General features: G+C 40.2%; 1 protein-coding gene across 2 annotated transcripts in view; it reads left to right on the forward strand.

The window, feature by feature from the left end:
* LOC138681633 (3-oxo-5-alpha-steroid 4-dehydrogenase 2-like) overlaps positions 1-9,297 on the forward strand; it is a 188,214-nt gene extending 178,917 nt beyond the window's left edge. For both annotated transcript variants that reach the window (XM_069769306.1, XM_069769307.1), the window contains 4 exons: positions 1,635-1,798; positions 4,810-4,911; positions 5,221-5,371; positions 8,936-9,297. In XM_069769306.1, the coding sequence (XP_069625407.1) occupies positions 1,635-1,798; positions 4,810-4,911; positions 5,221-5,371; positions 8,936-9,002 (484 nt within the window). In that variant the 3' untranslated portion in view covers positions 9,003-9,297. The remainder of the gene's footprint in view (positions 1-1,634; positions 1,799-4,809; positions 4,912-5,220; positions 5,372-8,935) is intronic.
* Positions 9,298-13,612: the final 4,315 nt, after the last annotated feature.

Here is a 13,612-nt window from a genome sequence, read left to right on the forward strand (position 1 = left end):
CGTCAGTGCAGAAGATGCTGAAGAAGATGGAGCGGCGGACAGGTGAATATTGAAAGTGCTGGGGGCCTGAGCGACGGAGAGGTGAGTATGTGATTTTTTTTTATCACAGCAACAGCAAATGGGGCAAGTGTCTGTATGGAGCATCTTATGGGGCCATAATTAATGCTTGTGCAGCACTATATGGGGCAAGTGTCTGTATGGAGCATCTATGGGGCCATAACGTTTGTGCAGCACTATATGGGGCAAGTGTCTCTATATACTACATGGCTGTTCTATATACTACGTGGCCATGTTATATACTACGTGGGCTGTTATATGCTACGTGGGCTGTGCTATATACTAGATGGCTGTTCTATAAACTACGTGGGCTGTGTTATATACTATGTGGCTGTGCTATATACTATATGGGCTGTGCTATATACTACGTGGCTGTGTTATATGCTACGTGGGCTGTTATATACTACATGGCTGTGTTATATGCTACGTGGCAGTGCTATATACTACGTGGGCTGTGTTATATACTACATGGCTGTGTTTATATGCGATCATGAATCGTGGTATGTGTTAAAGGGGGGCCCACTGAGACTCTTTTGCCTGGGGCCCTCAAAAACCTGGAGCCGGCCCTGCCTATGTTCCACAGACAGATCCTACATAATTTGTGTCAAGCTAGCCATTTGATCTGCCAAGGTACGGAGCGTATCCATAGAAAACAGAGCAGAGAAAAAAACTTTCAGGTCAGTTATAATGTCATGCTGCTGCAATGCAGGTAGGTGCAGGCTTCACTAGATGGCAGTAGAGAGGAAGCAGGTCTGCACCTAACAGAGCTTACCTGTAGTGCAACAGTGAGGCTACCACAGGTGGCAGCAGAATAGTCAAAACAAGCAGGGTCAAATCCTAGACTGTAGCGCAGGGCTTAAAAGGAATAAGCAAACTCGCAGTCAGAGACAAGCCAGGGAGTCAGTAACACTCAAGAGTGAATAAGCCAAAAGACAAATGACAAGAACAGGTCAGGACACACGCCAAGTCAAACCTGGGAGTCTGCACACTAAAGGGGAACACTGAGTCAAGATGGGAACAGGGGAAAACAGAGACACGGGTTCAGACAGCAAACACAGCAGGACAAAACGGAGCAATCAGAGTCAGCTTACAGCAGCACTAGATAGAAACTATAACGGACATGATCTGCAGGACACAGCGGGGCTAAATAGCAAACCTGAGACCAGAATGGGGATGAGAAAAGTTAACCCCAGACATGATCAGACCAGGAAAAGGGAAGACAGGACTCAAAACCTGGTCCGGATCATGACAATCACAACATGTCATGAATTAGGGTTGCGCCTTTTAAGGAATCACTAGGGTGTGATTCCAACAACTATAGTCTCTGGTCAAATAGTGACCTGAATAAAGCAAAACACAACTAGAAGGGCAACTTGAATATTAAAATAATACAGGTGCGGACATTCAAGAAGAACTGTTATCAAGGCAAACTACTTCCCAAATATTTCCTACATAGTGATTAGAAGTTTTCAGTAAAGATTCTTCCCATTACGCTAAATATTTCATTTTAATAGTTTATCAAGTGGAATATTGATTCTTCTGTCAGCTCCTTACTTTGTAACTTTCATTTTTTTCAGGACATTTATCTTTTCAGCCCTTACAAGAGGACGCCATATACCATTATTTATAGTAGCTTTGGCATTTATATTTTGTTCTTACAATGGTTTCTTACAAAGTCACTGCATGATATATGTTGCTGCATACCCCAATGACTGGCACATGGATATTCGATTTCAATTAGGTAAATGAATAAAGTCAATACTTTATAGCTATGCTTCTCTCTGTCTACAGTGGGGAAAATAAGTTTTTGAAATACTGCCGCTTTTGCAAGTTTTCCCACCTACAAAGAATAGAGAGGTCTGTAATTTTTATTCTAGGTACACTTCAACTGTGAAAGACAGAATCTTAAAAAAATCCCAAAGATCACATTATATGATCTCTAAATAATTAAATTACATTTTATTGCATTAAATAAGTATTTTCTCATCTACCAACCAGCAAGAATTCTGGCTCTCACAGACCTGTTAGTTTTTCTCAAGAAGCCCTCCTACTCTGCACTCATTACCTGTATTAATTCCACCTGTTTGAACTCATTACCTGTACAAAAGACACCTATCCACACAATTCCACTCCAACCTCTCCATCATGGCCAAGACCTTAACGCTGTCTAAGGACACCAGGGGCAAAATTGTAGATCTGCACAAGGCTGGGATGGGTTACAGGACAACAGGAAAGCACTTTGGTGAGAAGGCAACAACTGTTTGCAGAATTAATAAAAATGGAAAAACCACAAGATGACTGTGGTTTACTCGGCCTGGTGCTCCATGCAAGATCTCACATTGTTGGTTAGGGATAATTCTGAGAAAGGTCAGAAATCAGCACAGAACTACATGGGAGGACTTGGTCAATGACCTGAAAAAAATGGGACCAGTGTCAAAAATTACCATTACTACCACACCAGACTGTCATGGATTAAAGTATTGCAGGTCATGCAAGGCCCACCTTCTCACCCCAGCACATGTCCAGACCCGTTTGAAGTTCGCCAATGACCATCTGGATGATACAGAGGAGGCATGGGAAAAGGTTATGTGGTCAGATGAGACCAAAATAGAACTTTTGGCATCAACTCCACTCGATGTGTTTGGAGGAAAAAGAAGGATGAGTACAACCCCAAGAACACTGTCCCAACTGTGAAGCATGGTGGGGGAAACATACTTTGGTGATGTTTTCTGTAATAGAGACAGGACAACTACACCGTATTGAAGGGAGGATGGATAGAATCATGTATCATGAGATTTTGCCAACAACCTTCCCTCACTAAGAGCACTGAAGATGGGTCTTCTAGCATGACAATGCCAGGGCAATTAAAGAGTGGCTCCGTAAGAAGCATTTCAAGGTCCTGGAGTGGTAAGTCAGTCTCCATACCTGAACCCAATAGAAAATCTTTGGAGGGAGCAGAAACTCAATGTTGCCCAGCGACAGCCCCAGAACCTGAAAAATCTGAAGAAAATCTGTATGGAGGAATGAGACAAAATCCCTGCTGCAGTGTGTGCAAATTTGGTCAAGAACTGTCTGACCTCTGTGATTGCAAACAAATGTTTCTGTATCAAATATTAAGTTCTGTTTTTGTTTTGTGTCAAATACTTATTTCATGCAATAAAATGCAAATTAATTACATAGAAATCATAGAATGTGATGTTCTGAATTTTTTTTTAAGTTTCTGTTTCTCACAGTTGAAGTGTACCTTTGATAAAAATTGCAGACCTCTCCATTCTTTGTACGTGGGAAAAGTTGCAAAGTCGGTAGTGCATCAAATACTTATCTATCTATCTATCTATCTATCTATCTATCTATCTATCTATCTATCTATCTATCTATCTATCGTAATTCCCTATTGTATATTGTTAACCCCTTCATTACGGAGCCCTTTTTCATTTTTGCATTTCTGTTTTTTGCTCCCCCACTTCCTAGATCCATAACTTCTTTATTTATCGGTCAATATGGCCATGTGAGGGCTTTTCTTTGCAGGATAGGTTGTACTTTTGAACAACACCATTGCTTTTATCATATAGCGTACTCAAAAACAGGGAAAAAATTCCAAGTGCGGTGTGATTGCAAAAAAGTGCAATTCCACAACTGTTTTTTGGATTTTTTACGATTTTCACCAAATGCTAAAAATCACTTGCCATTATGATTCTGCAGGTCATTACAAGTTCATAGACACCAAATATGTATAGATTCTTTTTTATCTAAGTGGTAAAAAAAAAATCCAAAGTTTGCTAAAGAAAAAAATTGCATAATTTTCCTATACCCGTAGCGTCTTATTTTTCGTGATCTCGGGTTGGGTAACGTCTTATTTTTTGCGTGCCGAGCTGGTGTTTTTAATGATACCATTTTGGTGTGGATACGATCTTTTGATGGCCCGTTATTGCGTTTTAATGCAATATTGCGGCGACCTAAAAATCATAATTCTGGCGATTTTACTTTTTATTTTGCTATTCCGTTTACCAATCGGATGAATTCTTTATATAGCTTGATAGATCGGGCGATTCTGAACACGGTGATACCAAATATGTGTATGCTTGATTTTTTTATTGTTTGATTTTGAATGGGGGAAAGGGGGGTGATTTAAACTTTTATATTGTTTTTATTTTTTTTAAACTTTTTTTTTACTTTTTGCATGCTTCAATAATAGTCTCCATGAGAGACTAGATGCTGCCATACCCCGATCTGCTCTGCTACATACAGGCGATGATCTGATCGCCTGTATGAAGCAGAATTGCTCACTTGCTATGAGAGCTGACCACTGAGCAGCGCTCATAGCAATCTGACAGTGACAACCATAGAGGTCTGCTGGAGACCTCTGGTTGTCATACCAACCCATCGGTGACTCACGATCATGTGACAGGGTCACCGATCGGCGGGATTTCCGGCATGCTTGTCGGAAGCACCCGCTAAATGCCGCTGTCAGAGATTGACAGCGGCATTTAACAGGTTAACAGTCGCAGGTGGATCGCGATTCCATTCACAGCTGTTAGAGGCACATGTCAGCTGTTCAAAAAGCTGACATGTGCCAAGAAAGATGTGGGCTCAGCGCCAGAGCCCACATCAAAGGGGGAGACACAACATGTGCAGTACTAGTACCGCATATGTCGTGAAGGGGTTTAAATGCAGTTAAAAAGTTCACAATGACAATAAAATGCATGACTCTACAGTATTACATATCTTATATTAACTTTATTCATATTTCAGGGCTTGCCATATTCCTTTTTGGAATGGGTATTAATATACACAGTGACCATATTCTGCGCAATTTAAGAAAACCAAGTGAAGTCTCTTACAAGATTCCACAAGGTAAGACATCAGATTATTTAGATCCTATGTACATATTGGCAAATAATATTTACAAATCGTTTTGCCCCTTTGAAAGGTTATTCCCAAAATAGCAAGATATCCTCTATCCATATGACACGGGATATTGGATAACTGGCTAATTGCTGGGGACCACTGGGACTTTGAGTAACTTTCAGAACTTTGCTAGGCCCTGTCTTGAATAGAACAGAGGTCCGCATGTCTGCTTTTTTGGTAGTTTAACATAGTGTTTATCAAACATGATATACATGTGTTCAGATGAGGTTTGTTAATATAATTTTTTTTTTACAGGAGGAATGTTTAACTTTGTATCTGGAGCAAATTTCTTTGGTGAAATTGTGGAGTGGTATGGTTATGCTATAGCAACATGGTCTTTGCCAGCATTTGCCTTTGCAGTGTTTACGACAGTTAGCATTGGGCCAAGGGCTTATCATCATCACAAGTAAGACACAACTTTTTCTCTCTTTGTTAGAATTTATTTTACTTCATGTGAAAATAATAAAGCAAACACCGAGCTCCTAACAGAGCTGTATCTACATTTAGTTTTTAGACGTTGCATGGTGCCATCAGTCAGCAGAGGTAATATTTTCTATATTAATAACAGCAATTTACCAAATTCTGGAAATTTTAGAAAGCGAAAAAAATAGTTGACCACATTTTTTTATTTAGCTGCTATGTACATACCAATGTAGTTAATGTAATTAGGATTTTCTACAGGATGAGTACTAAACTCTGACCTTTCTCCTGGCCTCTCAATTCATTAAATGTTACTCCATTACTTTTGCCAGAAGTCCCTGACTAAGAGTATGTGCCAAATCCGTTAAGTAGCATGCACCTCCTAATAAATTCTGTGTTTCCTACTCCAACACACAACTTAAAAAGACTGACATGTACAACGCTAGTCTCAATTAATCTGTCCCAATTTTTTTCTTGCCTTGTTATACACTGACGTACAAACTTTGCTGTATACCAAATAGTACTCTTCTTAATAACGATCCCATAAAATGGCCTCTTTCACACATTTTCCCTGATGTATATTCCCTGCAGCTTCTCTCTCTTTAAGTTGAAATTCAAACCGCTACTACCAATCCCCTAGTTTCTGCTCCCGGCCCAACACTTGTCATGTGGGGTCTCAACTTAATTTCCTCAGTCCCACCCCCAATCTTTAAAAGGAATTTAAATCTATTTTCAGCATACTTAGCACTAAATGAACGCTATTCAGAGAATAGATGAACGAGCGATTTCCTTGCTTTCGTTCTTACATGACCGCTGGTGCCTATTTTTCCTTTTTATGTCTCCCAGACGTATGTAATGTATATTATGTAACATATTTGTATCAAGCATTATCAAACATGAAATAAATGTTTCAAGTGGTAGAAAAAATGTAATAATGGAAAATGCTATTAAAGGGGGTATTGTGGTGTGAGGAAATTATCACTTGCATGCTAGGTTCATTTTCTTCTAGAAATAGTATTGTGCCTAGGAAAGAGGCAGGGGAGATGCACAACAGTTTTAGTGATCGGTGTGTTTCCAGAAGATCTAAAATGATCTAACAGACACTGGTCCATTGTCCTGCCCCCCATATATATGCATCCTGGCTCCACACTATACAGTATATCCATCCTGGCTCCCCCATATACATCCATCCTTGTCCTGCCCCCCATATATCCTCCTGGCCCCCCATATATATGCATCCTGTTATCTTGTCCTGCACCCCCCATAAATCCACCCTGGCCCCCCATATATCGATCCTGGCCCCCCATATATATGCATCCTGGCTCTACCATATATCCATCCTAGCTCCCCATATATATGCATACTGGCTCCCCCATAAATCTGCATCCTGACCCCCCATATACACTGCTCAAAAAAATAAAGGGAACACTTAAACAACAAAACATAACTCCAAGTAAATCAAACTTCTTTGAAATCAAACTGTCCACTTAGGAACCAACACTGTTTGACAATCAATTTCACATGCTGTTGTGCAAATGGAATAGACAACAGATAAAAATTATTGGCAATTATCAAGACACACTCAATAAAGAAGTGGTTCTGCAGGTGGGGACCACAGACCACATCTCAGTACCAATGCTTTCTGGCTGATGTTTTGGTCGCTTTTGAATATTGTTTGTCCTTTCACACTAGTGGTAGCATGAGACGGACTCTACAACTCACACAAGTGGCTCATGTACTGCAGCTCATCCAGGATGGCACATCAATGCGAGCTGTGGCAAGAAGGTTTGCTGTGTCTGTCAGCGTAGTATCCAGAGGCAGGAGGCGCTACCAGGAGACAGGCCAGGACACTAGGAGACGTGGAGGGGCCACAGGAGGGCAACAAACCAGCAGCAGAATCGCTACACAGCCTTTGTGCAAGAAGAAACAGGAGGAGCACTGCCAGAGCCCTGCAAAATGACCTCCAGCAGGCCACAAATGTGCATGTGTCTGCACAAACAGTTAGAAACCAACTCCATGAGGATGGTCTGAGTGCAAGATGTCCACTGATGGGGTTTGTGCTCACAGTCCAACACCATGCAGGAAGCTTGGCATTTGCCACAGAACACCAGGATTGGCAAATTCGCCACTGGCGCCCTGTGCTCTTCACAGATGAAAGCAAGTTCACACTGAGCACATGTGACAGACATGACAGAGTCTGGAGATGCCATGGAGAGCGATCTGCTGTCTGCAACATCCTTCAGCATGACCGGTTTGGCAGTGGGTCAGTAATGGTGTGAGGTGGCATTTCTTTGGAGGGCCTCACAGCCCTCCATGTGCTCGCCAGAGGTAGCCTGACTGCCATTAGGTACCGAGATGAGATCCTCAGACCGCTTGTGAAACCATATGCTGATGCGGTTGGCCCTGGGTTCCTCCTAATGCAGGACAAATCCAGACCTCATGTGGCTGGAGTGTGTCAGCAGTTCCAGCATGATGAAGGCATTGAAGATATGGACTGGCCCATCCGTTCCCCAGATCTGAATCCGATTGAACACATCTGGGACATCATGTCTCGCACCATCCACCAATGTCACATTGCACCACAGACTGTCCAGGAGTTGGCAGATGCTTTAATCCAGGTCTGAGAGGAGATCCCTGAGGAGACCATCAAACGCCTCATCAGGAGCTTTTTTCCTGCTCCGCATATATCCATTCTGCCGCCCCCTTATATCCATTCTGGTCCTTTTTTCCTGCCCCCATATATCCATCATGCTGCCCCCTTATATCAATCATGGTCCTTTTTCCTGCTCCCCATATACCCATCTGACTGCCCCCCTTATATCCATCCTGGTCCTTTTTTCCTGCCCCTCATATATCCATCCTGCCGCCCCCCTTATATCCATCCTGGTCCTTTTTTCCTGCCCCTCATATATCCATCCTGCCGCCCCCATATATCCATCCTGGCCCCTTATCCTGGCCTCATGGGGAGACAGAGACAGACAGAGAGAGACAGATAGAGACAGAGAGAGGCAGAGACAGATGGTCGCCAACCTAGCAGAGGCCGGCAGCTGATGTGCGCCTATCACATGTGGCTCATGACACTGACATCATACGCTGGTCACAACCAGCTGGCGCACATTTGACATATACGATCGGGACGTGTGCCGCAGCGGTTCAGATAATGAACGCTGCGTGCACGCGCCCCTGCACATTCTCTGTGTGATTTTAAAGGACCCGTGCCCCTAAAAACTGTAGACTTTTTTTTTCTTCTTCTCCTCTTCTCCTTCACACAGCCAAGGGCCCAATGTGGTTTTCTTCAATACCCCACCAGGCCAGTCCGACCCTGAACAGATATCATCCATCTAGTGGAGAAGAACATTTCTTTAGACCTGAATGCTTCTTTAAAATATATTTTCTTTCATAGTGATTACAGTAAAAAAATACTATACTTTTTAGGTTTACCGTAATAACCTGAAAAATTAATTCAACTAATTAGAGGAGTAGGAGATGGAGTAGGAGTAGGAGTAGTAGTAGTAGTACTTTGCTAATAATATTATTACTTGTTTTTCAGGTTTTACCTGCAAAAGTTTAAAGACTATCCCAAAAATAGGAAAGCTGTGATTCCTTTCATTTTTTAAGCATGATTTTTTAACTCCATTATATGCAAGGCCATGGACCGACTGTTTTGCAGTTATACAATATATGAATTAAAAAAAAGTCTTCCAAAATGTGTGTGATTAATTTACAGCTAGTATGATCATATTAATTATTCCATGCTGATTTGTAACAATTAGTTTATGGTATTGCACTTACTCACTGTTCCAAAATATTCTCTTTTGTGTTTTTTGTGCAAAAATAAGAGAAAACAAAGAAAATGGAGAATAGAAAATTATTTTTCTGAATTCATTGTAGATGATCTGCAAAGATCTGGAAGTTAGAAGTTTATGAAACAACTTTTTTTTAATGTAACGATAAACCTAATATTTGCCTATTGTACCATGCTGATAAGATTTGCAAAGACACAAAATATAATATCACTTCATTTAAGAAAATTGTGGAATTTATAAATGTTCTTTACTTAATGCACATAGGTCACACAGAGAGTACAAACAAGCTGCATATGATTATGTTCTCTATCCAATCTATATGCTTTAAAAAAGAATTCTATTTTTCTACATGGTGAGGGCCACAACTGTGCACTTCTCAAGTTGCCTATATATTGCTGAATACCATCAAAGATATTTATGTGATCATCTGTTGTGAATTATTGCTGCAATATGAGTATGGTAGAAATCTCCACTTTGCTCTAGTATTAACAAAGTACAATAGGTCAAAACAAATTCATAAAACAATCCCATATGCCTGATGAAGAGGCCTGAGTAGCCTCAAAAGCTTGCAATTTGTTACCATCTTTTCAGTTGGCCATTAAAAGGAATCAACCACTGAGGATTCTCAATTCTAAATATATTTTTAAAACAATCCCAGACATCCACACCAGCAGCGGACATATCATTTGTGCAAAGGGACCCAAGAGGTAAGAGGGCCACATCCGCCTATAAAGCAGGTAGAATTGTGCATTATGATGAGTTATTGGACTGCAAAGGGCCTGTATTTAGTTCTTGCACAGGGATCCCCTTCTGTCTGTACCCACCAGTGATCCGGACACATTCATTACTACTAATTTTGTAATGTGTGAGTTCTTCTCTTTTTCACATGTATGTCTTTTACCCCACTGAAACCAATAAGAAGTTTATTCTAATGTTTTCTTTTTAGTTTACAGCTGAATCTTTAGGTTACATAGCAATTAGTTTGAGCATTTTTTGCATTGTTTTCTATTTTTTTTAGTGTACAGACTTTGCTTTATTATTCAGACCAAAACAGTACCAAAATTAGAAAAAAACACATCAGGACAAAGCCAATGTCCCAGTATACAAACAATATACAATATCGTTCACAAAAATTGTGGGTCCCTATAGAAAGCTCATCGTCATATTTTGCACCTCGTATTACCATCAGTAACATTTTAAGCCATCACACAATCATATGAAATACATAGTCTCTCCTCAAGCATTGTTAATGGGGTCTTTCTTGGCTACTGCTTTTCAGCCCCTATTGAAGTGAATGGAAGCTAAACTGCAGAACCCAAAAATGGCATGCAGAGCTTTTGTGTTCTGGTTTTGTGCACAGGGTAGTTTCAGAGTGGAGGCTGCAGGCCCTGGTAACAGTTTACTGGTGGAGATGTTAAGTGTCGGGGTGACAACCAATCTGATCTTAATAGGTTGATATGTAAACTTAATTACATTCCTTAAGGGGAACCTGTCATATTGAATATGATTTGTAATCTGTGGATATCATGTTATAGAGCTGGAGTTGCTGAGAAGATTAATATACAGTTTTATGGAAAAAGATTGACATTAATTTGTCATTCATTAACATTTTACTGTATCTGGGCTTATACACTCACTCTTTCATTGAAAACTATCAATTATTGACTGAGACTGCCCACTGGACTCACAAGTGTAGAATAAGCAGAGATTTAATTCTGAAATTAAAAAAAGAAAAGAAAAGGTCAATGGGGGGCGCTGATGTAACAATAACTAAAGAACCTTTGCTTTGATGCTGGACTGATGGGACAAAGTCACATGTTTAAACAGAAGGTGATTGCTTCAGCCAAGTACACAAATAGGTTAGTTTAATATTTTCTAACATTTCTTCCTTTGGCTAATTTTTTGCAAATGTTTTTTGCCGATAAAATAATGTAAGTTGCAAATAATCATTTACTGCAAAAATACAAATCTGGATTTCCTGCACTGTAACGAGCAATATTGTAAAGGTGAAGGTTTACATTTAAAAACATCAGCACTGAAAATAAAACCTCACTAACAACAATTAAGAAAAAGAGAGCATAGAAGAAGAGTTCTCCCACTAATATCCTAACCTGGAACAAATGGGAAATTGGAAAAATTCATCACGTCATTTCTGTTTTGTTGACAATTGTATTTACATAATAAAAGCAACCCCAATATAAATAGTGTGATTTTGTTTAATTTGCATGGAAAAATTCCATTCCAAAAATGTAATATACCCAAAAGTAACAGTAGTTTATCTATGGTGCTTTACATTATATCTGTATGTAATAATGTAAGAGGGCAGTGACTGAGCATCTGTCAGCATAAGGGAAGGTGCAGATGACCCTATTTTCGGTCTGAGGGCAATCATATCGCACTAAAACCAATGTTATTCTATGGGGTCGGGCACATTAGATTTTTTTCTTGGACAAAATCTGTCCAAGGAAAAAAATTGCAGCATGCCCAATTTGCATCTGATACTGGGATCACACTCAGCAATGCAAATCAATAAGTTAATGGAAACATTGGAACACATCCGCATGTGGTGCGATTTTCACGGACTGACAGAATGGAGAAGATTGAGAAATGTTTTCCACATTCCACTCTGATCAAACTCTGATCAAAGTGTGATTAGCATAATAGACCCAATTTTCTGGGATGTGGGAAAATACAGTGGTGTTAACCTAGGCCTAAGAACGCCAAAGAACTGCCAATCACATGTCAGCTGTGACCTAAAAGACACTTACTGCAAATTTTTGTTTTCATTTCTGAAACACATGAGTAGGCCATATAATTACGGTACATTTATTTTTGTTTTTAATTCGTGGGCAGTACATTTATTTTATATCACTTTTAAATTACCGTACTCCATGTAGACTTGCTCCAGGCCCTTTAACAACTTCTCTGTGTGCGCTAACACGACCTAGGCCACATTCGCATGTTCAGTTTTTGATCAGTATTTGACATCGTTATTTGTAAACCAAAATCAGGATTGAGTAAAAAATGCAGAAGTGGTGACGTGTTTCTATAATACTTTTCCTCTGATTGTTTCACTCCTGGATTTCGCTTGCAAATACTGATGTAAAATACTGACTAAATTCTGAACATGTGAACGTGGCTTTTGAAGCTTACTCAAGTTTTTCTGTTTGCTTTACACATTATGAGTATAGTGCATTACTTTCCACTACTTTATAAAAACTCTGCAAATTGCGGCAATGAATGACCGATGATTTTTAAGTATGATTGTAGCCTGATACTGTACACAGTGCCTTGGGGAGATTAGGAATAGGGTCACTGGTAAACGTTATATTGCTGGACAAAGATTAACATAACAAAGCGTTATGTTATGTTGAGGGAATGAATGGATCAGTGATCTAGTCGGACATGCCACGCCAGTCTAATGGGGATAAAAAGTTCCACATTTTGCTGAATGGGTCCAAGCAGTCAGACCCCCCTCCCACCAATCAATACGTTATCACTTATCCTGTGGAGAGGTGATTATTACTTTTTTCCACAGGAAACCCCCTGTAAGTGCATCTCCACCGCTGTGTACAAAGCATTAAAACTCTAATGGAAATAAAGAATCTTCTCGTAATGAATATCAGAGAGATCAAATGACCGCCATACACAACACAATCCACTATACCAAGACCAATATTATCACATACAGGAAGAAATACCACCAAACCATGACCAGACCACATAGTGACCGAATAATACTGCATACAAGGGACAAATACCGCCACACCATGAACAGATCACATATTACCACCACACAGTGACTGTATAATATGACATATTAGGGCAGCACGGTTCAGAGGTTAGCACTGCAGCCTTGCAGCGCTGGGGTCCTGGGTTCACATCCTACCAAGGACAACATCTGCAATGTATGTTCTCCCCATGTTTGCGTGGGTTTCCTCTGGTACTCTGGTTTCCTCCCACATTTACAGAGACATACTGCTAGGGAATCTAGATTGTGAGCACCATCGGGGACAGTGGCAATAATGTCTGTAAAGTGCTGTGAAATTAATAGCGCTATATATATGACTAAAAATAAATAAAAATAAATATTACCAGCATATAGGGACCACAAGATACCACATACAAGGAGAAATACTGCCACGCCGTGACCAGACCACAAATTACCAACACATAGTGCCCGAATACTACAATATTGATTATGAATACAAACCACAATACTAACAACACTGTTATTACCACCAGTAACAATGTACACAGTTCCTCTGTATATAGTGTCAGTGTACAGGTAATACAGTGATCACCAGTGACATTATACACAGGAGCTCTGTATATATTGCATAGTGTACGGGTAATACAGTGATCACCAGTGACATTATACACAGGAGCTCTGTATATAGTGTCAGTGTACAGGTAATACA

Source organism: Ranitomeya imitator, chromosome 5, assembly GCF_032444005.1.
Source record: "Ranitomeya imitator isolate aRanImi1 chromosome 5, aRanImi1.pri, whole genome shotgun sequence".
Classification (NCBI taxonomy): Eukaryota; Metazoa; Chordata; class Amphibia; order Anura; family Dendrobatidae; genus Ranitomeya; species Ranitomeya imitator.